The 27,478-nt window shown below is 39.0% G+C and overlaps 1 protein-coding gene across 7 annotated transcripts; it reads left to right on the top strand.

The window, feature by feature from the left end:
- Window positions 1-1,274: 1,274 nt before the first annotated feature.
- LOC121746233 (glutathione S-transferase L1-like) lies at window positions 1,275-4,603 on the top strand. 7 transcript variants are annotated; one of them, XR_006038946.1, is made up of 8 exons: window positions 1,280-1,466; window positions 1,835-1,894; window positions 2,021-2,114; window positions 2,999-3,069; window positions 3,130-3,232; window positions 3,315-3,391; window positions 3,610-4,000; window positions 4,375-4,603. XR_006038946.1 is itself a non-coding variant. In XM_042140171.1 (6 exons), the coding sequence occupies exons 2-5, from the start codon at window positions 2,986-2,988 to the stop codon at window positions 3,712-3,714; spliced, it is 369 nt and encodes a 122-aa protein (XP_041996105.1). In that variant the 5' UTR covers window positions 1,281-1,466; window positions 1,835-2,985; the 3' UTR covers window positions 3,715-4,000; window positions 4,375-4,603. The 7 variants fall into 7 exon arrangements, 2 of the variants coding, with proteins under 2 accessions (XP_041996105.1, XP_041996106.1); XR_006038943.1 differs by having other exon boundaries at window positions 1,835-2,114; XR_006038945.1 differs by having other exon boundaries at window positions 1,275-1,485; window positions 2,021-3,232.
- Window positions 4,604-27,478: the final 22,875 nt, after the last annotated feature.

Genomic DNA, 27,478 nt, shown 5'->3' with positions numbered 1-27,478 from the left:
AGGTGCTTATCCGGATTGATGAGTTTTTGAAATCTTCCTCAAGAAGAAGACAAAGACGTGATTTATGCTTGATTATTTGCTCGACTAGAACGGATAAAAGGAAAGGAACCTCATTTTGGATGTATAAGGAACTGCAGAAAGAGCTATACTGATAAAAATAGAACAAAAGCAACGAATAAGCAAAACGCCCGGGTCCAGTGACGAAACGCCCGACCCGGGTGATTTTCCAATGAAAAATGCCCGGGTCCAGTGGATACGCCCGGCTTGAAGGCCAAAACGCCCGGCCTCTGGCAGTGAAATGCCTTCTTTTATTCTCTGCCGCTTCCTTTAGCTTAAGATTAAATTTTTATGTATTTCACAAGAGAGAGGTGTTCTCATATGATGAAATTTTATCCTTCTTTTTCTAATGGGTATTTTATCAAACACTTGGTGTCCAATCAAGTACGTACTACTTCTACTTTTTAATGAACAAATATTTCATTTTGGAGTGCAATTCATACCATTCCGGAGTGCAATTGATATACAAACAAACACCACAACAAAGAAACGAAATTTGATTCATAATTCTAGATTTGATTCACCATTAGAAACATAATTCATTACTTGAACCCTAATATACAAACAAACACTACAACAAAGAAACAAAATCCATACATCACAACACTACGTTTTCTCTATTGCCCTATTATTCTCTTCGATTGATGACAAAATCTAACTAAAACTCTCACACTCGGTCTCCGGCAGCGGCATTGCAGATGTCACGGCGTCGTCTTCGTCGATTGGCTCTCACCACTTGAAAAAACGACAATCTTTTCTCTCACAAACAAAGTATAGCTTCTCCCTTGTTGGTTTTCCATGGGTGTTGACGATTCGGAGTGAAGCTCGACTCTTGCAATGGAAAAATTCGTACAGGAATTGGAGGTCACGTCCACCGCCACTCTCATCGGTCTTTCTGCTGTAGTTCGAACGGTCCATGGTTGGCGAGTTGAGGTTACTTGAGGTTCTTCCAAGAACTAGGGTTTCTCTCCAAAAGAAACCGATGAAGAAGATAAATGAGAGAAAAAGAATTATACTAGGGTTTATAAATAACAAGCAATTTCTTTTATTGAAAATAATTTTGAAACAAATTTGATTTTTTTTAAAAGAATAAAAATTTGAATTTTTATTACTCTTAATTCGGTCAAAATCGAATTAAAATTCGTTGACTTTTAAATTTTAACAGTTCCATCCAATTTGGACTAAATGTGATCCGTGTTTATTTGTGAGAGACCGAATAATTCAAAAATACTTTTGATTCAATCCACTTCACGCTGCGCGAATTCTTCACGCCGTCGGTCCCCTCTCCCAGCTCCGTTGCCGTCGCCTGCTCGGCCATCCGACTACCCTTCCTTCCGCACCTCCTCTTTCGCGGAGGACGCTCACCGCTGTTCGCTCCGCTAAGTTCAACGGCTACTCCTCCACCATTGGTATCCCCGCCGCTCGGAGGTTTATAAAGTGAAGCTGTAACTGTGATTTTTGCGTATTGTAGTTAGATTACTGAGTTATTGGAGTATAATTGCTGCTCATTGATCGGAAAATGAAGCAAAACAACTACTGCAAGTGATTTTGTAAAGTTGAAATTCATAGTAATGTTGCTTTGCGTTTTGGGGGAAATCTTTGCGCTTTGATTTTTTAAAAATCTGAATAATAGATGTGTATCCTCCTAATGCCTGTTTTAATTAGTCAAATATGATATTTTTTTTCTTAAACTGCGCTTGCTGCTTCTTTATTGGAGTTAATTCTTATGCAACATAGGATTTGATATATATCTTATATATTTCACTTTCTTCTTCAGCATATCGAAAGCTTGCTTGGAACAATCATCCAGATGTGAACAAGTCATGATGCACCATTGGTTTTTATTGGCTTCTAGCCTTATACTACTCTCTTTCTCTTTGTATATTTATTATTTATAAGTGGCTTTGGTGTTCATGTTCAAATTAGCATTTCTTTTACTTGTTCGTATTTTCTGGTACCTCAGGTTAATTCGATTTCTGTCCACCGATTAATTGGGGGTAGTGGTTTTTGAGCAGCGTAAAAGCAATCACAAATCCATTAATGACTATGAACCTCAGGTTCATTTGATTTCTGTCCACCAACTATAAGTTGATTAAATTAGTCATTGATTGCTTGAACAATGCCCCAATTTGTCTTCCTTTCTTAAGGTTTGAATTTTGATGAGGTTTGATCTGATCTTAGTAGTCTGACAGTTATTTTTTTTTGCTATATATGATTTCTATTGATTGGTTATCAAATTTTTTTAAGACCACATAGCTCTATGATAGAAGTAAATAGAAATAGTGGCAACTTACTGAATTAGATCTGAATGGGCATTGTATATATTTGTTTTATCTCTATTTTGATATTATATAAATCTAGAGAACTGATTGTGTGGCTGTTGCATATGATATGATATTCAGTTCTTGATCAGTAGCACGTGGAGAATTGGGGATATGATGTTAATCATGTTAGTTATTTTAATGTTGGTGGATTATTTGAATATGTAGGTTATGGTTTGGTGATCAAATTCAATGCAATTCTTCATTCATGCTGTGTTCAATCAGGAACCGTTGTTTTAGGGAAAACATTACACAAAGATAACATTAAAAATATTATATTTACACATAAATAACTAATCTTATAGGAATTTACAAAAATCTGCTTTAGTTTTCATAAATTGGGCAGAAAAATAGAAACTACATTTACAAATAGAATTTTGCACTAATCTCAGTTCTCATGTTTAGTTAATAGTTTTCATAAATTAGGCAGAAAAATAGAAATTACTGTTAGAAATAGAATTTTGCACCAATCTCAGTTCTATTTAGTTAAATCTTTTTTCTGGCCTCTAATTCAGGTGAAGAAATTAAGCCTCTGTTTTCCTATATTTAGATGCTAATAAGACGATATATATGTTGCTCACGTTGAGTTGGCATTGTTTGTTTTATTATGTGGAATTCAGGTAAGGGGGAAAGTCTTGACTTGATTCGATATATTGATCAAAACATCGAAGGGCCTTCGCTTTTTCCTAATGTAAGATCATCTACTAATTGATGTTTGCTTTTGTGAAAGCTCAGTGCTGAATCACTGCAGGGTCCAACCAAGGGGGAGTTCGGAGAGAAGTTGCTGTCAGTAACGGGCTCCTTCCACAAAGATGTGACTACTTCATTAAAAGAAAACCGAATAGATGAAGCTGGTGAGTTTGGATTGTAATGACGGAGAATTTACAGCGATTAGAAGATGTTGAACTAAATGCCTGTATGGTTTTTCTTCTATAGGTGCTGCTTTTGATGAGATTGACAGTGTTCTATCGAACTTCGATGATGGGCTATTTTTTCTTGGCCAGCTCAGTTTGGTGAGAAACTATGCAATATTGATTTACCAACCTCTATATGATATGAATGTAAGCCAATTTGTGATAATGGAAACTACATTAGGGAAAGATGCTAAACATTCATTGTGTTCTTGCAATGTTTCAAGTCTATGGTGGATTGAAAGTGATATAATGCTGATCTTTACCATTGATATAATGCTGCTGAATTAGCATGGTTGATGTTTCTGTGAACAATCTAGGGGCCTTACTACTGCGTTGCTGGAGCAGATAAGTCGGTTGGACGCGACCTATCCGATGCTCATTTATTTATATGGGAGCTAGCTAATCTATTCTTGATCGTTTGATGGTTCATAGTGACTGGAACGAGAGCAGGATGTCACACCAATTACAGGCATTGTTTGGCTAATGCTATAGTTAAATTTTTAGTTAATTACTTATGCAAGAGTGTGTTTGTTTTTTTTGGACTTTAGCACCCTGAGCATGAGAGAGTAAGATGGTTTCGAAGTGATCAAGAAGGTGATTTTGAACCTCTCTCTTTGCCACAAGGATCACATCAGTGCATACGAATAAGGGAACGAGCGAAGGCTGAAAGGAAAGCACGAGACTACCAGCATCGACATCTTCTCATGGGTATGGTTGCTGCTAAAATACATAAATTTATGTTTGTCTAGTTTTTGAACTATTTTGGCGTAAACCAGTTTGGTCAGTTGCCAGTTTGTGTTATAATTGCCTAGTTTCTGAACTAATTGTGAGAGGAATTATAACATTAAGAGACACAATATGTTTGATTCAATGTCTTAATTACTCAATTCAAAATATGGTTAGGTATAAGACGATGTTAGCATTATTTTACTATTGAATAAGCATTACTTGATTTAACCCCACTTGATTTGAATCCATAATGATGTTAGTTCTAGAGTTATTTGGAAAGTTTAGGTTAATTACCCTTTAATACCATTGAAAAGCACTAGTTTTAATGCTAATGTATATGTGTGTGGCTTCAGGAGGAGGCTCAAAGATGAACAGATAATTTTGATTCAAGATTTGGGAAAGGAAAGAGACGAAGTTCATGAGACTAGGAAAGGAACAAGATTGTAGACGATAAATTTGCCAAAAACAATCCCACCACTATTTTGCATACTGAGAAGCTACATGCTCAGTTATTTTGTTATTAACTAAGTTTTAGAATTTGCACTAATGTTCAATATTATTAAACGTTGATGTTTTGAGAAATATATGAGTATTGGTGTATCTATTGTTTTTTTTAGGGTTTTTGGCTTTAAAAACCAAAAACTTTCACCAAATTCAGGTTTTTCCCACGAACTGTGAGATTGGTTTTTAAAACCACGAACTTTCACATCGTATGCCATTTCCCCCGACGGGTCAACGGCTAAACCCGGTTTGTCTATGTGTCAATTTAATCCTACTTGGATTCTATTTGGCAAAATACTAACTTAAACAAATAAATATTACAGAAGATAATTTAATTCAATTAAGTAAATAAATTAAACAAAAAAGACTTAAACAAAAAAGTTTTCATAGTCGTAAAGTTAGGGCTTTTGTTTCACTCATTCTTCTTCTTTATCTCTCGCATATTTGGGGATTTCCAGTCCGCCAAAACTTCGATTCTTCGATTCGCGAGGAAGGTGTGCGCACAGGTAGTGGATTTCCGCGCTAAACGTGGATTATCGAAGAAGGTGGAAGTTGGTCGGGTTCTTTTACTGGTGTGGTCCCAATTGTCGGCAATGTCTCACAGGTGCGGTCCTTTTCGTCAATGACCCCACTTTCGTTTAAAGAATTAGAATTATTCAGTGTTTGTCGGATGTCTCAGGCCCCATTTCGTTTAAAGAATTGAAATTATTCTATGTTTGTCGGGTTCTTTTACTGGTGTAGGGTTTTATACAGTGTTTCCTTTTTAAAACAAGACAAAAAAAAATCGCTTCTTTAGGGTTTTTTTGTGCATTGGGATTGCCTGGGGTTTTTTGTGCATTTAAGTCGTATAGAGTTTTAGCTTGTACGCTGTGAAAAATATATTTCAGATTTTGCATTTAATGTGGTGATTTTACCTCTTTGAAGGGATGATTTCACTATACAATTCCATCATGGTGGGAAAATGGTGAATGATGGAGGGATGCAGATATATATTGGTGGTGATGAAACATTTAAATCCTACTTTGATGCAGATAGATTTGGTTGTTTTGACTTGATTGATGAGATTAAGCAGTTGGGTTATGCTGAATGGAGTAGGGTTGCATTTACAGTCCCAAAAAGTATGAAAAAGATAGACATAAAGGATGACAATGATGTCATGTTGATGTTGTCATACCTTGATTTAGGAATATGTGTACTCGATGTGTATGTTGTTGGTGGAGAGCTTGGTGAAGCACATGTTGTAGACAATGTAGGAGGAGAGCATGCTGATGATGGAGTGAATGAAACACATTTTGAAGAAGTTGAGGGCAGTGTAGGAGGAGAGCATGCTGATGATGGAGTGGGTGAAACTGAGGTAGAATATGATGGGGGGATGAGGATGATTCTGAAGATGGTGATGGGTTAGGTAAGGATGAGCCTGAGGGAGTTATGTTCTTGAGTTGATGAAGGTAGATAAAGAAGGCAGGTCCAGCAGCACGCCCAGCAGCAGCACGCCCAGCAGCAGCACGCCCAGCAGCAGCACGCCCAGCACCTGCAGCACGCCCAAGTCTAGCAGCACGCCCAGCACCTGCAGCACGCCCAGGTCCAGCAGCAGCAGCACGCCCAGCAGCAGTAGCACGCCCGAAGCCAGCACAAGCAGCAGGTCACCCAAAACGAGGAAGGCCAAAAGCAAGCGCACACTCAAGTGAAGCACAATCTGGCTTATCAACACAAGAAAGCAAGATTTAAGTAGTTGATCGGTTTACCTGACCCTTTTTGCCATCAAACTATATTTGTCATGATGGTTTTTTGCTATAACTCAGTATTGGATGTGTTTTGGCAACACTTTATTAGCATATTGTCCAACACTTTATCTGTCACTTTGTTTTGCTATAACGAACTTGTGTTGATGAGGAGGAAACTAGTGTCTTTGATTAGTACTCTTTGATATTACTCGTGTGTCTTTGAGGCATCAAAAGGCATCAAAAGGCATCAAATTTAGCATCCAAAAGGCATCAAAAGTGTTCAAATTTAACATCCAAATTACTACAACAGCTACACATTACAACAAAAATGTTACTACATAATGAAGAAAATTACGACACATAAAAGGAAGATCAACAGCTTCAACTTTAGCGTGGTGCTTCCTAAATCTTCAACCATCGATTTCAGCATTTCACACTCTTCAATCTTAGCATTACACTCTTCGAGCTTGTCATTGAACTCTGCAATCTTCGCATTTAGTTCCTCTTCCAGAGAAACCGCCTTCAAGTGTGCACATCTCCATCTTTCTGCGAACTCGGCCTTTTCTTTACTCGTCCTATTAAGGAGAATTTCCCGGCTCAGGGGAGAAGTCGGTTCAATCAACTGAAAGAATTTACAGTCATCACTCTACAAAATGATACAAAAATCATTTTTCACTCCATGCTGCTTATAAACGGTTAAATGGACGAGTACAAAATACCTTCCAAGACGGACAACGATAAAATCGTCTTCCCGGATTATTATCAGTCCTCGACGTCCCAATCTCAGCCCGAACTCCATGGTTACAGATTACAAAGTCACCTTCAGGCCAAAAGTGGTTGAAGTTTGAGGTTTGTGAAGAACTCGACATTTCAAATTCAACCTGCACGCAAGAGAATCAATGAAGTTTGAAATTTGAGAATGATTTGTGCGGACGATTATGAAGATGGAACCCTAACACCCAAAATTGATTCGCCTACCTGAGGAACTAATGAATTCGAAATGAAGATGACCAAAATCTGACTGAATTCGCACGAAGACGTAATGAAGATAAACAAAATCTGACGACTTCGTTTAGGGTTTAGGAGATTTTGATGAATTTTGATCGATTTTCATAATTTAAGTGTTTTAATTCCTGATTGAGGGTAAAACGTCGTCGTTTAAAGGGTCATATTTCCGGCATCCATGTCATTTCTGCGGCTGTCCACATTGGACAACTTCTGCACCGGAAATGTGTTATTCGGGTCGGGTTGGGAAATGGCATACGATGTGAAAGTTCGTGGTTTTAAAAACCAATCTCATAGTTCGTGGGAAAAACCGGAATTTGGTGAAAGTTTTTGGTTTTTAAAGCCAAAAACCCTTTTTTTTACTATGAATGTATTGATTTGTTGAAAAAATATCTTAATAGGGTGGATAAATAGTAAAATAAATATAATCAAAATCTGTACAAAAGTTTAGTGGTGGATCGGATGGATTCTGCCACTAAATAGCATTACATGTATTGGCGGAATTTCAGTGGCGGAAACTAATAATGGCGCCCCCCCAAATCCACTACTATTTTAAATTTTAGTGGCGGAATTGTTGTGGCAGACAATTTTCCGTGGCTAATCCGCCACTACATTTTTGTGGCGGAAAATTTTTTGCCACTGATATTTTAGCGGCGAATATATTGCCGCGGCTCTGTTCCGCCACTAACTCCTTTAGTGGCGGAAAAATAGCTATTAGTGGCGGATATGTCCGCCACTAAATAGCGATTTTTTTGTAGTGAAAAAACATATAAAAATACTTATTTTTATTGAAATACATTATTTTAAATTTAAAGGACTACCTTCTGTACATAAATGTGATAATCGAAAAAAAGGAAACTTTATAATTTAATGGTCTAAGTTCAAACATAATAAGATGGATCAGAATTTGGCAATTTAATGTTCTATATTATCCTTTCAAGATGGCGATTACTCAATAACGATTGAATTAAAATGTATAAAATATTTCTTAATCGACGAGTAGTTGAAAAACAATTTCTGATCACATGGGAAATTGGTGAATCAAAACCGATCAACAGCATATGAGGATCTACTGAATAAAAAACTATTAAGAAAATGAATAAAAAACAATATGATAGATTTACTGATAATCAGTCACATGGTGTAAGTGGTGGGCTGTGTGTTTATCAATAATTAATTAAGGTCACTCATATTAAGATACTCTCAATAACTATAATGTAAATGATAAATTTGGTCAAATTAAATAAACAAATAAATGAAAGATAATCTCAATAATTTTAATGTTAATGATATTGATTTGGAAATTGGTCTCTAAAATCATAAATTTTATCTAAAATTTGGTATTTCCCACGAACTTTAAAATTGGTATATAATATTACAAACTTTGCACTTTGTTTAGTATTTTCCATGGCATGTATATTACTATATTTGACTAACTTACAATGCTTTTTTATTATACTTGACACAATTAAATCAATTTGGTTTTCAACGTGACTTTTTATCCTACATGTTATGAACTTCAAGAATGGTTTAAAATATCTTAAAATGTATCACGGTTGCCTACATAAATTAAGATTTTGATAAAAGGTCAAATAAAATAAATAGGAATACAAATTAAAAAATTTATATATAAAGATCAGTTCATATATTATGTCCGTAAAAACTCTATAAAGTAATTCTCATCCAAATTTCAATGAATTACACATTAGTTTGCATTCGATAATATAAGTACAATTTATTTTAAAATATAAATAATATTTCTCCGTCCACGAAAAATATATGGTGTCCAAAAAAATTTTCTCATTTCAAAAATGGAAACTTAAGTTTCTCTTATACGTTACTCACTCTTTATGATCATTTTCTCTCTTACTTTAATGATTTCTCATTAAAACTCATGTCGTTCACTAATGAGTCTATTTTTAGTGGCACGAGTTTAATGTGTAACTGGTAAAATAAGAGAGAATGATACCAAATAGTTGAAATTGTGTATAGTGAATAGTGAGGCCCATAAATATTAAAGTAAAAGAAAGGGAGAAAAATGTTATTATAAATAGTTATGGATTATTTCTATGAGACGAACGAAAAAAGAATATGACATACGTATTTCTATGGATGGAACCGAGGGAGTAATTATTGTTCACAATTTTTTTTAAACAAAACCAATATGCCTTTACACAAAAACATAACATCAATATATCTGAAACTAATTTATAAGAAACTGAAGTATATGAAAATTATTATAAATCAAATAAAATTGCATTTTAAAGTTGAATTGTAAGTTCAATTGGAAAATGAATTATGCCTGAATTGACTGAATTTTCCTCACACAGTCACCGTTTGTAGCACACCACGTTCATGCTGTATTTTATATATTGCGCAGACCTTAATTTAAGAAATCAGACTTAATTGAAAACATAAATGCATAAGTTATGCTTTAGCGGTGGTCACACTTGAAACTACCATTCCATATTTTGTGTATATATATATAAATATATGTTATCGACCAATATTAACTACTACTCCCTCCCTCCGTCCCATAACAGACGTCACACTTTCTTTTTAGTTTATCTCACAAAAGGATGATATATTTCTTTTTTTAGAAAAGTTTTCTCTCACATTAATATAAATATACTACTATTTTCTCTCTCCACTTCATGTATAAACAATATCTCCTAAAATCTCATACTAGCTACTACTTAAAGGGGTGTGATTCATTGCTAACTTTTCTTAAGTTGCTAACTTGCTAACTCATCAACGCAGTGTATTAAAAATATCAACACGATGATACTGAAATGTCAACATAAACTTAAGTTGATATTTTAATACATTGTGTTGATATTGATATTTAAATGTCAACACAGTTTATTAAAATGTCAACACAAATATGTGTTCACATTTTAACGTGATCGTGTTGACATTTTTAATATTATACGTTGATGAATTAGCAAATTAGCAATTTAAGAAAAATTAATATTTTAAACACCCCAATACTTAAATATGTCATTTATTGTGGGACGGAGTAATTAGTGGGTAGCAGTAGATATATATTTGGTCAGTCGCATATCACATGTTTAAAGCTTAAATGGATTTCGTAGTCACATGGCCATGAAGTCAAAGATTTACACATTTTTATTTTATACTATCATTATTACAGATAGGTAGAAATTATAAATTTATATGTATAGAAACATAGGTAGAGTACAAATAATTGAACTCTAAGTAGCAAAAAGGAATATAGAATTTGCAGGTAAGTCCAAACACCCTCCCGGTCAAATGAAGGACCGAGTGAGTTAGCTAGCCAATTATTTTCCTCTCTCCGTCCTTTAAAAAATATAAGCACTCTGTATTTAGTACAAATTATAAGTGTGAGAAAGAGTTGTTGCCAATTTTATTAGTATTAAAGAAATGGATACAAATTATAAGTGTGAGAGAGTTGTTGGCAATTTTATTAGTATTAAAGAATGGTATCATTATTTGCAATCATTGATCATTAGAGCTTGAAGTATCTTATGTTGGAATAAATGAGTGAACAATTACATAAATTTCTCTATAATGATTAACGAAGAATGACGGAGAAAGAGCATAAATTGTAGAGCAGAAGCGTACCTTGATTCATCTAGAATAGAACAACGGAATTGCTTTGCAGCGGTTATGGATCTTCCAAACGATTAGAGACGTTCTTCACAATAGTCTGGTAGAGGGAGTACAGAGATATCGAATCGTTCTTCTGACGTCTGGAGACCATAACCGTAACTTATATTTATAAATAATATAAGTTCCTTTATTTTTTATTTGGTCCCTCAACAAATAGAATATCACAAATTGATATTTATACTTATTTCCATAACAAATAAATACATTTTTTCCCAAACTTTAATCTTTAATAGATAACTTTAATTGGGCAATGATAGGGCCTATTTCATGCATCGGTTTATGGGTGAAATACATCCTACTTGATTGGTTTATTGCGCAAAACAAGTGTTAAATGTGCAGAATTACCACTTGACCAAGGCTTCAAGGCCGACCTGATCAAGCAAGTACAAAGGCGATAAAAGGCTCAGAATCGGAGGAGTTGATTAAGGGGAGCGATCAAGCAGTTAGGAGGGGACCACGAGCTTCTGGAAGAAGAGCACGTGAGGAAATGAGCTGGATACAGCGCACCATTCTGTTATCAAGGACGACGTTCTAGAATGGGACACGTGCTGGAATATGAGATGCAAGGATGAAGCTGAGTCACGAATTTGTTACCGAAAAGCGTCGACATTCTAGAAGAACAACACGTAGCAATCAATGAGTCGCTCATTCTCAGAATGAGTGAATATTCCCTGACAAGATCGTTATCCAGCTGGAGGCCGAATCGAGCTTATAAATAGAGGGTGTGCCACCACAAGAAAGAGGAGACACTTTACTTTCCGCCTTGTTTAGTTTAGCATAGTTATCTAGCGTAGTCTAGCTCTCTAGCTTAGTTTAGTTTAATTCTCTAGCTTAGTTAGATAACTTAGTTACAAGGGCGACCAAAGGGAGCGCTGCAGAATACTCATTTCTGTTAGCGTGACTTAAGTTTCCCGCTGAGATTCTTCTCAGTTTACCGCTTTCTTAGACTCCAAGTGTTAGCTTAGTTTAATTTCACGCTGTAATCAGTTTTTAGTTTAATCAAGTTATTTTCGCTTTAAAGCCGCGCATTTATTTTTCTGTTGTTTCCTGCAAATCACTTGACCCAGTAGTTAGAATTCCGTTGATCAAGCTAGCTAGTTTAAATTCTGTCTAGATTAAAACAGTAGTTTAAACTCCCAAATTAAAGCGTGGCAGCAGCCAACCCCCCTGTTCACTACTCAGACACTCGACACACCAACTTCCCTGTGGGATCGACCCCGAACTTGCCCTTTTACTGTTAAAGTTGTGCAAAATTGGGAGTTATAAATTACTTTGGCAAGGCCGAAAGGGCGAGAGCTAGAGTGCATTGATTAAGTGGCAACGACATTTGCTAACTGATCCAATCGGTTCGGTTATCACTTCATATAACTTGATCCGCATTCTATTCGTGTTTTCGATCTCTTTCCTAGCCCCCCTTCAAAATGGCGCCGTTGCCGGGGAAGCATGGTGTTACTTTATGTTTGTGCGTAGTGCGTAGGTGTATATAATTTTGTTTCTAATTTTTTGTTTTTGCTGTTCATGAGAAGGTACCACCAAGGCGATTACTAGAATCATCCCTTGATATACAGAAGAACTAACACTCAGTGGAGAGTCCAGGAAGCCGACGTTGTCATCACTCGTCGCAGAGCCACATTAGAAGCAGCAGCAGCCACCGAGCAGAAAACACAACCACCACCACTAGAACGAACGGAAGCAGAGATGGCCGTTGTCATCGACGACTCGGGGATTGGTTCTCTACATGCTCATGATGAGAGAGAGCCCACGCATGCCATCACCGCTACTCCTGGGATGCGGACCATTGCCATCAAATCAGGAGTACTGGCCGTCTTGTCCCACTTCTATGGCCTTTCGAAGGAATGTCCGTATGCTTTTCTGGACGAATTCTGCCGGTACTGTGATATTCAGCCCGTGCCAGCTGGGTCCACATCCGAAGATTACAGACTCAAAGCTATTCCTTTTGTCTTGAAGGGGGACGCAGGTGTCTGGCTGTCAAGGCTGCCGGAAGGATCCATCAGAACGTGGGCTGAGTTTCGCATGATATTCCTCGATCGTTTCTTTCCAACATAAAAAACAAGTGCCCTAAAAAGGGAAATTACAGAAGCCAGACAGGAATACGACGAGCCCCTCGTCCAGTACTGGGAGAGGTTCCAAGGGCTGCTTTAAGAATGCCCTAATCACAAATTGGGAGAGAAGGAAATCTACTCGATTTTCTATGGCGGACTCACGGTGGATAGCAAAAACGACCTCAATCTCGCAGCACAAGGGGATTTCTCAAAAACCCTTTTTAGCCAAGCTATGAATATTTTGGAGAGCCTGATTGAGGCTAAGCGGTCGTATGAAACCTCTCGAGGGCAGTACAGGAGAGAAGCAGTGCACGCAGCAGAGGCGCGCAACGATGAAAAGCTGGTGGCTCGATTCGAGCAGATGGAGAAGAAACTGCTGGAAGCAGTAGAAAAAATGAGACCACCGCCACCACCTGCACCAAAGGAGACACAGTACGTACCGCAACCGCCACCTCCAGAAGAACATCATTACTATTACTGTGAATTTCCCCCTGAGCTAGAGCAAGTGAACGCAGTAGGCCACTGGAACACAAGTGGCAACTGGATCCAGGGGAAGCTGAGAGATGCTCCGTGGAGGGACCACCCCAACTTCAGATGGATTGATCAGAATCAAAGCCAGCCACAACTAACCGCACCTCAACAAGTACAACCCTTCGACAGGCAGTCCAACTGGCCAGCCAGAATCTTGGATAGACCAAACACAAGAGGAAATAGAATGCAGGGAGGTCAGACAGGATGGTCAAGTGGACCTCAAGGGAACTGGTCAAGTGGAGGACAACCTAACTGGTCAAGCCGACAACAAGAAGGAGAATGGGGGTACCAACACCAAGCTCCTCAGTATGGCAACCAGGGTAGGCGACCAAGTAATCAAATGGTGAGTTATGTCCCACAGTACCACAGAGGAACCCAGCAATCCCAAGGGAACCTACAGTACTACCAAGGAAATCAACAAAACCATCTGTCCCAGAACCAACCAGAGCAATATGGATCTTCCGGTTTCTACCAGCAAGGCCATGGAGGAGGCCGATTTAATCAGAGAAATAACAGGCAGCAAAATGAAGTTCCAGGGGATATGATGGTTCCACATCAGCCTGATGATGCTGTGTGGGAAATACAGGAAGCCCAGAAGGAACAGAGAGCCGCATTAGAAATGCTTACAAAGCAGTTATCTCAGGTCGCCATGTCACTAGGCGAGCTGAGAGGTAATGATGGAAAGATTCCGGCTACAGTGCAACCTCCAGCAGGGCGAGAGAATGTTAACACAGTCTCTCTGAAATCAGAAGGAGTTTATCAGAGCTCAACTGCAAGTTTTCCAGCATCCAGGGCAAGTCTTAGTAAAAACCTTGAATCCAGCGCCCCTGATCAAGTCACAGCGAAAGAAGAGTCTAACATATGTGAACATGGTGCTGAAAAGAGAAGGAGGGTCAAAGCAGAGGAAGTAACCAGTGAGATCCAACCTGATGATCTTCCCTCAAAGAGAACTGACCCAGGAGTATTTACGCTCCCAATTTCTATCAGAAACGTTCAAATGAAGCACGCAATGTGCGACCTAGGGGCTTCCATCAATATTATGCCGTATTCTATATACAAGAAGCTGGAGAACACTAAGCTCGTCCAAACCAAAATGGAAATACAGCTAGCAGACGGGTCCTGCATCTACCACGAGGGAGTTCTGGAAGATGAAATCGTCAAGGTGAACAGATTCACGTATCCCGCTGACTTCTTTATTATAAAAATGACGGAACCAGGAGCGAAGGAGTCTATTGGAATCCTTTTGGGGAGACCATTCCTATCCACTGCTAACACAGTCATTGACGTCCGCCATGGGACAATTAATCTGGAGTTTAAAGGAGAGCGACTTACAGTCGGCATTAATGAAGCTGCAAGAGAGTCACAGGACAGATAGAGCATACAAACAGTAAACACTATCAGCCCTCGAAAAAGAAAAAAGGAGTATCCAAAAAGGGAATCCCTCAAAGAGCCACCGTCTGGTTCCGCTGAAGGCGAACAGCTGAAGAGAGAGGCAGCAGAATGGTATGATACGACAATGGCTGAAGCAATGGATGACCAAGCCATTGGAAGGGCAATTATGGAGTTTTGTCAGTCGTCACAACCAGCTGAGGCAAGAGAGATTACTCAGCCAAGAAGGGTCGAGAAACCACCTGACCAATCCTCTCCATTAAAAGAAATGCTGAAGAAGGATCACTTGTTTACAAGGCAACTATTTTCCGTACCAGCATCACCGATGGCATTCAAGGACCTGTCCAGTCAGACAGATCACAAGACAGTCAAACCACGATTGCAGAGAAAGGAAAAATTACTCTTCCAACATCAACCCCAGTTGATGCCCAAGAAGCAAAATTCAAACTGGCCGAAACATGGGATAGTCATGGCAAGACACACACATGTGGCAAAATTTCCCTACCTTATTAACCAGGGGAAGATCAGAATCTTGTTAAGGCACGCTAAGGGCCGTGGAGGACGTATCAAGGATTTTGCCGGGGGAACGCAGATCCTGACAAAGCTTCCCCAGGACGACATGGAGTTTAAACTTTCTGATGACTGCAAAGCCACGTTCCCATTCCTGAAGGAACAATTGATGAGTTATTCTATAATTCGTGGTCCTGACTGGAATCACTCCCTTGAGGTGATGTGTAAGACTAGTAACTGTGCTATGGGAGCAACACTAAGTCGGAAAATCCAAGGGAAAAGTTATGTTTTCCTCTACGCATCAAAAGAATTGGGTCAGGCGCAAAGGAACTATGATGTAACAGAAAAAGAAATGTTATCGATAGTCTTTACATTTGTGGCGTTCAGGCAGCACCTACTCGGTTCCAAGGTGACGGTGTATACAAACCAGGAGGCCATCAAATACCTATCGTCGAAGAAGGGATCAAACCCGCATTTGATCAGATGGTTACTCCTTCTACAGGAGTTTGAATGGGAAGCAGTTGACAGAAAAAAATGTGAAAACATAAAGATCCATCAGGAAAGGAGGATTGATCAAGGTAAACAGAGAAACTGGGAGCAACGTAAACCTAAAAGGGCAAAGTTCGCAGGAAGGACTAACGGTTTGGAGCAAAGCGAGCTACCCGGAAGGAACGAAAGGAAGGCGTTTGTAGTGGACGACATTTCACTACCAATGCCTAGCTTGTACCAGTAAACAGGTATAAGGAGTGATCGGGTATTCATGGATGGTCTGCTTGATCAGGCAATAATTTCTAAATCTCTAAATCTGATTAAGTAACATTCCAAGGAAACCCGGTCAAATCCTTGTAAATAGTTTTTTTTATTCAGTATGTTTAGCTTTATTTTCGTTAATCAAAAGTCGGAAGTGGAGGAAAGGAACTGATCAAGTGGAATAATGTGAGCTGTCATCGAGATTTAATGATTCACGTGATCAGTGCAATTTGAATTTAATTAATGGAACAGTGATTGAGTTGATAAGAGCAGGTGATGACGAGACATGTGCAGTAAGTAGAGAGGTGTCAGGCGGCGCCGACTGTTGAAATGAAATGACGTTCTGGAGAGAGGAAGGAAGCATATCGGGAAAGCTTTGCCATCTGGCATTCTAAAAAGGTGCGCGGTACACGAAAGGTCGCAAAGATATCAATAAGCGGGGATCTCAACAGTCGGAATTTGAGTATAAAAGAGGGTTTTCCGGATCTCACTTTCTGTCAAATATCTTCAGAACCTTTGTGCTATCTTTATTCGGAAAGAAATGCAGGGCAATCAACTCGAGACCTCCAATACTTCCTCGTTTTCTTCAAGAGCCGGTCTCGACAGTAATAATCAGAGATCCTTTTCACCACCGAGTCCACCAACCACCAGAACCCCATTATTGCCTCCTAGATTCATCGGCCCACTCCAATATGTGGACCCGGCTGACATAAGGCGTGTGGACTCCGTACTCAGAAGTTTTCCCATGGAGATTCACACCGCCCTAAAGGCTCGCCCAAGGATTTCTCGGTCTAAGGAACCTGTTCCGCCACCACCAACAGAGGGGCTGCCTCATCCCAGTGATCTCCCTTTACGACGAAAGGAGACAGAATTTAACCTTTCATCGACCACAGAAGAAGACTCCATCCCGAGAAGAACGCGCCACCAGGCAATGAACCAGCTGCTTCTTGAAGCTGAGGGTTCAAGACAACAAATGGATGGGGAGAAAATCAAGAGACCGGAGCAGTCATTGAAGCAAGCAAGACCGTGGAGAAAAACTAGGTGAGAGCAGAGAAAGGGAGCAAGACGAAGGGGGAAGAAAGTATCTTTCCTCCCCCTAATATGGGCCACCATACCAATTAAGGTATGGGGCTTACTAAAGCTGTCAGCAGGTCTTTTGCTTCCCCTCCCCGAAGGAGAAAAAGAATAAAAATACCAAGGAGGAGGAGCTCCGATAAGCATGAAGCCGTAGAGGCAATAAGGAAGGCCTGTGTAATGGTGGCAATAAGGAAGGAGCGCAACATTCCCCTGATTCAGCTATCTAGAAGGCAATACTATCACCCTTAACCTTGTTTCTTTGTGTAAATTGTGTACTCCAATCTCACACTTAGTCCTGTGTCTGGACTAAGTGTGATAAGTTTATGGAAGTTGTTTTCTGTTTTGCCTATATCTGTTTTATTTCTATGTGGTTATTAGCATGTTTTGATTGCTGGCACTATATCACACTTAGCCCAGTGTCCGGTCTAAGTGTGAGAAGTTTCCCTTGATTGTTGTTATGCCGTTGCCTGTGCCTAACCCTTCTTTCCACTGCATCCAGCCCCTCGAGGACGAGTTCATATGCAGTGGGGAGGGGGGACGGGTTAGTTACAGTAGAATCATACATACTAAATTTTTTTCGAAAAATAACAAATTCCAGATAGTAATAAAATAGGCAATATGCATGAAATTGGATAAATGGAAGACTTGATTACTTCTTGGGAGAGTTAGAAAAAGGATTCAGTATGCTCACATGTAAAACTTGATTGCAAAAGCTTGATCAATTTGAATGACGCAAGTATGATAGAAACGCTCAATTTCTAAACCAACTGTGAAGCCTCTCTATATGTGAGTTATAAGCCAAAAGTAGAACACTTTCTACTATTTTTACAAAAGAAAAATTATGAGAGGCTGATTTTTAATATTGAGATGAAAATTGCACAAGTAGTAATGACTAAAGGCATTAGGACTTAACCATTTGAGCAGTGTTCTTCCTTCGTTCCACAAACCCGCCTCATTAGTCAAGGCACCCCCTAGTTAGCCAATTCGAGCTTATACACTCTTTCCCTTTCTTTGAAGCCTTAAAACCAAATTCAAAGTTTCATATCACATGAGGAAAGAGGGTCAAAGAGATGGAGTTTGTCAAGGGTAACGAAAGGGGATAGCAAGAAAAAGGAGGGGCAGCCAGGTTGATCAAGTTAGACAATCGGGTTGATCATTGATCATATAAAAAGAAAATGATGAAAAGGTTTTTTTTTAAAAAAGAAAAGGGCAGGAAATAGTTGTAACCTGACCCAGAAAATTAAAAGCAAAAAATAATAAAAGGTTGAAGGTCGAAATCTGACCAAGAAGGAGCACCAAAGAAAAAAATATCCCAATTCTGATCTAGCGAGTCTAGGAAAATCTTTGGCTTTTTGACTCATGTGATTTTTCTTTAAAATTTTTTATTTTTTTTATTTTTTATTTTTGAACTTAGAACCCCTAGGACCCCACCCTAATACGTTACTAACCTTGAGCCTCGTTACAACCTTAAAACAAAGACCTTAAGGAACTATCTTGTGCAGTCCGATTCAAGGTATTAAAGTTATGGCAACATCAAGTGAACAGTCCTAACTTCTCAGGTGAGGAATGAGTGACTGAGTGAATCCAACAGTGGTTTTTGAATTGAGCAATCTTGACAAGCTGACACCTTGATCAAGCAAAGGCGAAAGAGAATGAACACAAGCTACTGAAGCTACTGACAAATGGATTGACCTCGACCTCAGGTATGATTGTAGGAAAATTATTCGGTCTAATCCATACATGTGAATACGTGTCTTTATCTTAAGGTCTTGTTTTTCTTTTCGTCTTTTCTTTTACTTAAAAAATAAATAAACCATGCCTGAAATTTGCCCTATCTTTTTCTTTTCTTTTTCTTTATACTTGGGTTTTAAGTGTGAGCAGTTTGATACGGCCTATTTCATGCATCGGTTTATGGGTGAAATACATGCTACTTGATCGGTTTATTGCGCAAAACAAGTGTTAAATGTGCAGAATTACCACTTGACCAAGGCTTCAAGGCCGATCTGATCAAGCAAGTACAAAGGCGATAAAAGGCTCAGAATCGGGGGAGTTGATCAAGGGGAGCAATCAAGCAGTTAGGAGGGGACCACGGGCTTCTGGAAGAAGAGCACGTGAGGAAATGAGCTGGATACATCACACCATTCTGTTATCAAGGATGATGTTAAAGAAGGGGACACGTGCTGGAATATGAGACGCAAGGACGAAGCTGAGTCACGAATTTGTTTCCAAAAAGCATCGACATTCTAGAAGAACAACACGTAGCAATCAATGAGTCGCTTTTTCTCAGAATGAGTGAATATTCCCTGACAAGATCATTATCCAGTTGGAGGCCGAATCGAGCTTATAAATAGAGGGTGTGCCACCACAAGAAAGAGGAGACACTTTACTTTCCGCCTAGTTTAGTTTAGCATAGTTATCTAGCGTAGTCCAGCTCTCTAGCTTAGTTTAGTTTAATTCTGTAGCTTAGTTAGATAGCTTAGTTAGAAGGGCGACCAAAGGGAGCGCTACAGAATACTCATTTCTGTTAGCGTGACTTAAGTTTCCCGCTGAGATTCTTATCAGTTTACCGCTTTCTTAGACTCCAATTGTTAGCTTAGTTTAATTTAACGCTGTAATCAGTTTTTAGTTTAATCAAGTTATTTTTGCTTTAAATCCGCGCATTTACTTTTCTGTTGTTTCCTGCAAATCACTTGACCCAGTAGTTAGAATTCCATTGATCAAGCTAGCTAGTTTAAATTCTGTCCAGATTAAAACAGTAGTTAAAACTCCCAAATTAAAGCATGGCAGCAGCCAACCCCCCCTGTTCACTACTCACACACTCGACACACCAACTTCCCTGTGGGATCGACCCCGAACTTGCCGCTTTACTGTTAAAGTTGTACAAAATTGGGAGTTATAAATTACTTTGGCAAGGCGGAAAGGGCGAGAGCTAGAGTGCATTGATTAAGTGGCAACGACATTTGCTAACTGATCCAATCGGTTCGGTTATCTCTCCATATAACTTGATCCGCATTCTATTCGTGTTTTCGATCTCTTTCCTAGCCCCCCCTCCAGGCAACTGAAAGATAGCCATACACATTAAATTAGTGACGTGGAAGTCCAAATTTCTAACATCTTATGGAACAGAGATTGACTACACTAACATAACATGCTTGGATGGCTAAGTTGATGCACTTTGATTATTAGATCAAATATAGAAGGGGAGTGGAGAATTCTGCAGCTGATGCACTCTCAAGAGCACCAAAAATGATGGTTTATGCTATTACGTCTTACATAATTCCCTTAGAGCATATTTGAAAGATTATGGCATCTTGGGAAAAAGACCAACAGATTCAGAAGGTGATCTCTAAGAAGCAGCAGGAACTAGAGTCCCACCCTAAATTCAGCTGGCAGAATGGAGAGTTAAGGAGGTGTGGGCAACTTGTTGTAGGGAATGATCTGGAGTTGAAGGCACAAAATTTAGCATTATTACACGACTCGGCCTTAGCTGGTCATTCTGGAGCCTTGGCAACTGACAAGAGGATAGCAGCTCTTCTGTACTGGCCAGGCATGATGAGAGAAGTGAGGGAGTTTGTGTGAGTTTATGTGACTTGTCAGAGGTTTAAAGCTGGGAAATCACCTCCCGCCACTACCCTTACCCAACTTCTATCTCCGTTGATCTAACTATAGATTTTATAGAATATTTGCCTTTGTCACAAGGAAGATGAGCAAATACACTCATTTCATGGCTATGACACATCCCTTTACATCTAAGCAGGTGGATGAAACCTTCATGAATTCTATGTTTTTAGGCTGCATGGTATGCCAACAAACAGGGGTAATGTTACGGATTCAATTCGCACATAGGTTGTGAGAATAACTGGTGTGTGGTATATAGACTAAATGAGCTCTCTCTCCTAACATGCTAGACTTTTGGGATGAGTTCTTCTGTTTGATCTGTATCAATTGGTGTTTTTATTGAAAGCCCAAACGGCTCGGAGTGGTGCTGGGCAACGAACTCGTCGTGACCAACGCGTACGCTTGGGGCTGACTCGGAGTGGTGACCTACGGAGTGGTGGTCGGGCAAAAGAATCCGCCGTGACCAACGTGGTCGTGACCAACGAGAACTCGGAGTGGTGGCCTGGCAAAGAACCAGCCGTGACCAACGAGGACGTTGGCCCTTAAAGGAGGGTCGAATGTTACGGACTCAATTCCCACATCGGTTGTGAGAACAACTGGTGTGGGGTATATAGACTAAATGTGCTCTCTCTCCTAACATGCTAGTCTTTTGGGATGAGTTCTTCTGTTTGATCTGTATCAATTGGTGCTTTTATTGAGAGCCCAAATAGCTCGGAGTGGTGGCTGGGCAACGAACTCGCCGTAACCTACGAGTATGCTTGGGGCCGACTCGGAGTGGTGACCCACGGAGTGGTGGTCGGGCAAAGGAATCCGCCGTGACCAACGTGGCCATGACCAATGAGAACTCGGAGTGGTGGCCTGGCAAAGAACCAGCCGTGACCAACGAGGAGTTGGCACTTAAAGGAGGGTCGAATGTTACGGACTCAATTCCCACATCGGTTGTGAGAACAACTGGTGTGGGGTATACAGACTAAATGTGCTCTCTCTCCTAACAGTCTAGTCTTTTTGGATGAGTTATCCTATTTGATCTGTATCAGGTAACCTACGTGGAGACATGGGGGTCCTTGGAACCCCTAACATTTTACGCTTTTACTATGTATATTATATAATAGAAGACAATACCAAACGTAAGGTAACATAGGTGGTACATAGCCTAACTAGACTTACAAGATGGAGGTCAAGAGTTCGAATTCTTTAGGCAGCGCTTTTTGTGATTTTACCTTTGATTAACAGGATTATTTATACTCCCTCCGTCCCACAAAAATATGTGCATTCCATTTTTAGAAAGTTATATCTATTTAATAACGTAGGTCTCACTATCCACTCACACTACTTTTAACTATCATTCTACTTCTCTCTCTTACTTTACCATATCATTCACCCCATCTCCCTTACTTTACCAACTTTCTCTTAATTCTCGTGCCGTCCCAAATTCACATATTTTTTTGGGACGGATGAGAGTATTTCTTTTTTTAATAATTTTATTTACTTCTTCATTTATATGAATATTACTATTACAAGATCAGTAACAATCTTTATAATTTAAAATTTTAAAAATAAATATTTACCTCAACTAAAATACACATTAATATATTTATTATAATATTAGTAAATATAATTTGAAGTGATATTTTTAACTATAAAAATTCTACGTCTGCCACTGCCAGCCAAGTTAGTCAATTACCGAGGGGCTACATTTATGAGTGCTTTCTGGATGGACTTCTTTGCTTTATTGAGAGCGGAACTATGGTACTCAACTGCTTGATTGGGGTTGCTGAATATTGGTACAATAATACTTACCATTCTAGCATAGAATTAAAATGACTCCATTTGAAGCCTTGTATAGGTTTGCCCCACCCATTCACATGCCGTACTTGTCTGGAGATTCAAGAGTGGAGGCTTCATGGGAGTATGCAGACGAGATCAAGGTAAGATTTTTGTGGTTCCTTTAGGACAAGGAAGCTTAAGAAGGTGCATTGTTTCATGCATGGCTCGTGCATTGCATGCATCGTTGGCGTAGGTATCATCTGGAAGGAATAAGGGTGGTAGACGGATAAGAATGGGCCACGAGTCTCATCCGAGCTGGCACAAGAAGAGGTAGTACGTGAGTGTGAAAGGAGGAGCAGGGGATTATAGCTGAGGCAAGCGTGGAATGCATTTAAGGGGGGACCGCCCTTCTAGGGTATAATAAATGCGGCGATCGCGACTTAAACAGACTTAAATATAACAAGGAAAAATAGGCTAGGGTTTCATCAAGGAGGTTTGACCGACATACTAAATGAACAATTAAGTATAAAACAAGAAGGGGACTCGGGTTTAAAATAATGAGTTGGGCCGGCAATTAATACTCAAAAATGATCAAGAGTTTGACATTATCCAACAGAATCACAAGAAAACAATAACCGGACAAATTTAAGTTCGGCCCAACAACTAATAAGTAAAAGAAATATCGCAGCGGAAAACGACCAAGAGAAGGAGTGACGTCATGTGTGAAGACACAACGACACCCATAATTCAAAGATAAACATTTAATTCTTCAAGTTACTTGCTCAACACCACCAACCTCTCGCCGCCGCTCAACCTGCACGTAAGGAAAACACATACAGGGCTGAGTACTATAAAGATACTCAGTGGACTTATGCCGAAAATATTTTCATAAAAATTATTATTTATCTATCAAGCCATACGTAAGTAACCATCGGGGTTTAGCTTTAGAAAGGCCCGAGGCACTCAATATCATTTTCCATTGTAAAAAAGTCGACTGATCAGTCATTTTCCCATAGACGTTAGCCATATCCGCACATACATGACAAGGAATGCGGCCGCAAACCAGGTCACTAGACCGGCCAACCCGTACGCTGACACACGGTCTACCATTGGTGTACACTAATCCAAGTAGAGTTTGCGGCTCTACGAGGACCCGAATTCGATTTAAATAATAATGGCAAAAGCCACATCAGATACAGGGACGGAGCCAGGATTATAAATGAAAGGGGGCAAAGTTATATGTGATGAAAATTTTAGAATTTGAGAAGGGGCAAATACAAGAAAATTTTAATAATTTTACAAAATTGGACCATAAATTAGTACATGTAAACATATTTGAGGAGGGGCATTTGCCCCACCTTCTTATAAGGTGGCTCCGTCCCTGATCAGATAGGCACGTTAAAACCAAACAAGGCATGATAAACACAATTTCATTCTCATCGGTAAAATACTTAGGACATCGTCCTTATTTAAAAGAAAGCTCACCTCGACTGCTTAGATTTCATGTATTTCCTTTCCCCTGCTGTCACGCTGAGAGCGCAAGTTATCACCTTTACATTATGTGTATCACAATCAGTCTCAAATACCGACTCAAAATCATGCATGTCCCCAAGGTTTCCCTTTTTCCCCATCTTGAATAACACATCACGTCATCACATATATAAATCATGTATATCACTTATAACAACATAGTTGTTTTTGTAAAGATAGAAATCTGGCAGCACTGCGCAACTATTTTATAAAAAGTATTAAAAACTCACCCGACTTCCGTTGGGGCTAAACTTTTACCACAATGCATTAGACTCATCAAATAACTTCCAGTTAAAAATTCATGTCAAAATAACCTTTTTAGGTCTGTCAAATCGAAAACATAACCTACTGGTCGAGAAAACATTTTCCGGTAAAATGCGCAGTCAACTTCAAAAATTCACCAACAATTCATCTTTTGTCCAAATGAGTTGAAATTCACACACAACACAGAAGACATCATGAAGTTTACTCAGAAAAACGAATCAAATAAAAAGGAGTTCATTTGTAACGCCCCGCTTTTCGAACCCTAATTTTCGAACCCTAAGACGTTGTATTTATTGCTTTGATTGCCGCAATTAAATGACGATTTATTTTGTGCATACTTTGGTGACCTAATTTGTTTTGACTAAGTCAAAATCGTTGATTTTATGACGTGGTTTTAATTAATTGATGGGAAATGAAATATATTGCGGTGAATTATATTATCTTTGGGGAGTGAGATTTAATTAGTATCATAAATAATTACCTTGCCCCTTTCATTGTGGAAATTTCGACCACTATTATTTTAAGGAGAGGAATTCTATTTCTTGGATTTAATTATTTGCTTGGGATAATTATCCAATTAAATCCAAAGCCAATTATTCTTTATTTCCTTCTTAATAAAATCGGCCCCTATTATTTTCCTAAGGAGATTTCGAAATCTCCTTACTTGTGGGAGAAGAAATTATTCATTATTTATTTTGATCCCTCAATTATTTCTTTCCATGTTTTAATTGGAATATTCTAGCAAATCTTTCCCTATCTTATTTTATTAAAGATTTGGAAATTATTCCTTGTGGGAGGAATTGAATAACACGCCTATTTCCATATTGTTTGGGAGGATTTTTATTAATTTTCTTGCTCCGTATTATTTTATTCTGCTCCGTGAAAATACCAAATAAAATCATGGGCTAATTAAATAGCCATGATTTTCGAAAATCCTCCTTAATTCTTCTCCCTTATTCACGCCATTTCCCCTCCATCAAATCTCAATCATTATTACAATTATTCTCCCAAATATTCTCTAATTAATTGTGGGATATTTTCAAGCTCTATAAATAAGAACCTAACCCTAACCTCACTAAACACACGCCTACACTCCCTCTCACACGCCCCCTCCCCTCTTCTTCACTCTCCCACACTTGTTCTTCCACTCTACTCAAGATCCTTTCGATTCGCCAAGAGTTTGTTGAAGAACCAAGAGTTTTAAAACGTTTCTACCGATTGTTTTGTTCAAGAAAGGTACATTCCAGCCCCTATTCTCCATTCCTCTCCATCCCAACTCTTCTTTTGTTCCCTCATGCACCTAGTGGGTATATGATTTCAAATCTAAGGGATTTAATCGGTGGGAATTTGTGATTGTGTATATGATTGCGTTTTGAATGAATTGTTTGATGATTTAATGAATCCTCGGTGAATGATATGTGATTTCATGAAAATATGTGTCTAAGGACTCTTTTGAGCATGGTTGTATGTTAAAACCATGAAAAGGTTGATTTTGAATAAGTGGGGGTAAACCCTAATTCGAATTCCTATAAGCATGAGAAACTGTGTTTCCGAACAGTAGGTTCCGACTCGTTTTTGACCGACCAAATGAACTCCGATTTGATCGATTCTTTTTCCTGAGTAAACTTCATGATGTGTTCTGTGTTGTGTGTGAATTTCAACTCATTTGGACGAAAGCTGAATATTTGGTGAATTTTTAAAGTTTACTGCGCATTTCTGGCAGAAAGAGTTTCCTCGACCAGTAGGTTACGTTTTCGATTTGACCGACCTAAAATGGTTATTTTGATATGAATTTTTAACTGGAAATTATTTGATGAGTCTACTGCCTTGTGGTAAAATGTTAGCCCCAACGGAAGGCGGGTGAATTTTTAGTAAATTTTATAAAATGGTTGCGCATTGCTGCCAGATTTCTATCCTTACAAAAACACTATGTTACTATAAGTGAATTACATGATTGATATATGTGATGACGTGATGTGATGTTCAAAGATGGGAAAAGGGAAAACGATAGGGACATGCATAATATCAAGTCAATGGTTGTGACTGATAAGTCATATATATTATCTAAAGGTGATAACTCGTGCTCGAAGCGTGATAGCAAAGGAAAGGCAGTAGTTGAAATCAAAACGGTCGAGGTGGGCTACTTTTCTACCCTACACTATGTGTGGGTTTCTCTTTTACTAAAAACTCTTTTACGTATGACTGTGGAGCTATAAGGGTGGTTTTAAGCGATTATCATGCCGTGATTTGTTTTAACGTGCCTATCTGATGTGGCTGTTGCCACTGTTATATAAATCGAATTCGGGTCCTCGTAGGGCCGCAAACCCTACTTGGATTAGTGTACACCTATGGTAGACTGTGTGCTAGCGTACGGGCTGGCCGGTCTAGTGACCTGGTTTGCGGCCGCATTCCTTGTCATGTATTGGCAGATATGGTTGATGACGATGGGGAAAAATGACTGCGCAGTCGCTATTTTGAACAATGGAAAATATTTTGGTGCCTCGGGCCTTTCCAAAGTAAAACCCCGATGGTTACTTACGTATGGCATGATAATATATACTTTTATTAAAATGTTTTCGGGCATGAGCCACTGAGTATTATTTTTATAGTACTCAGCCCTGCATATGTTTTCTCTATGTGCAGGTTGAGCAGCGACGAGCGGTTGGTGGTGTTGAGCAGAAATAATAATATGGTTGTTTTGAAACTTCGAGTGTCGTTGTGTCTTCACACATGACTTCACTCTTCTCTTGGATGCTTCCGCTGTGATATTTTCTTTACGTACATTTTTACTTAACTATGGATCTTTTTAATTAAATGTTGAGAACTCGTTACCCTTTTTATTAATGTCAAACCTTTGGTCTTTTCATTTATTTTAATATAGATATCATTGGTCGTTTAATTATTAGACTTAAATTTTGGTCAGACTTTTATCGAAACCCTAGCCTTCTAAGCCCGTTCATTTAAACCCCTTTAAGTCGCGATCGCCCGCTTTTATTAACCCTAGGGGGGGCGGTCGTGACAGTTTGGTATCAGAGCCTCAGTTCTTTCCACTCTGGACCCAAGAGTCTTTTTGA

The sequence above is a fragment of the Salvia splendens genome, chromosome 8 (genome assembly GCF_004379255.2).
Source record: "Salvia splendens isolate huo1 chromosome 8, SspV2, whole genome shotgun sequence".
NCBI lineage: Eukaryota > Viridiplantae > Streptophyta > Magnoliopsida > Lamiales > Lamiaceae > Salvia > Salvia splendens.
The sequence above is the reverse complement of the archived record's forward strand: the minus strand, read 5'-3'. Positions and strand labels throughout refer to the sequence as shown.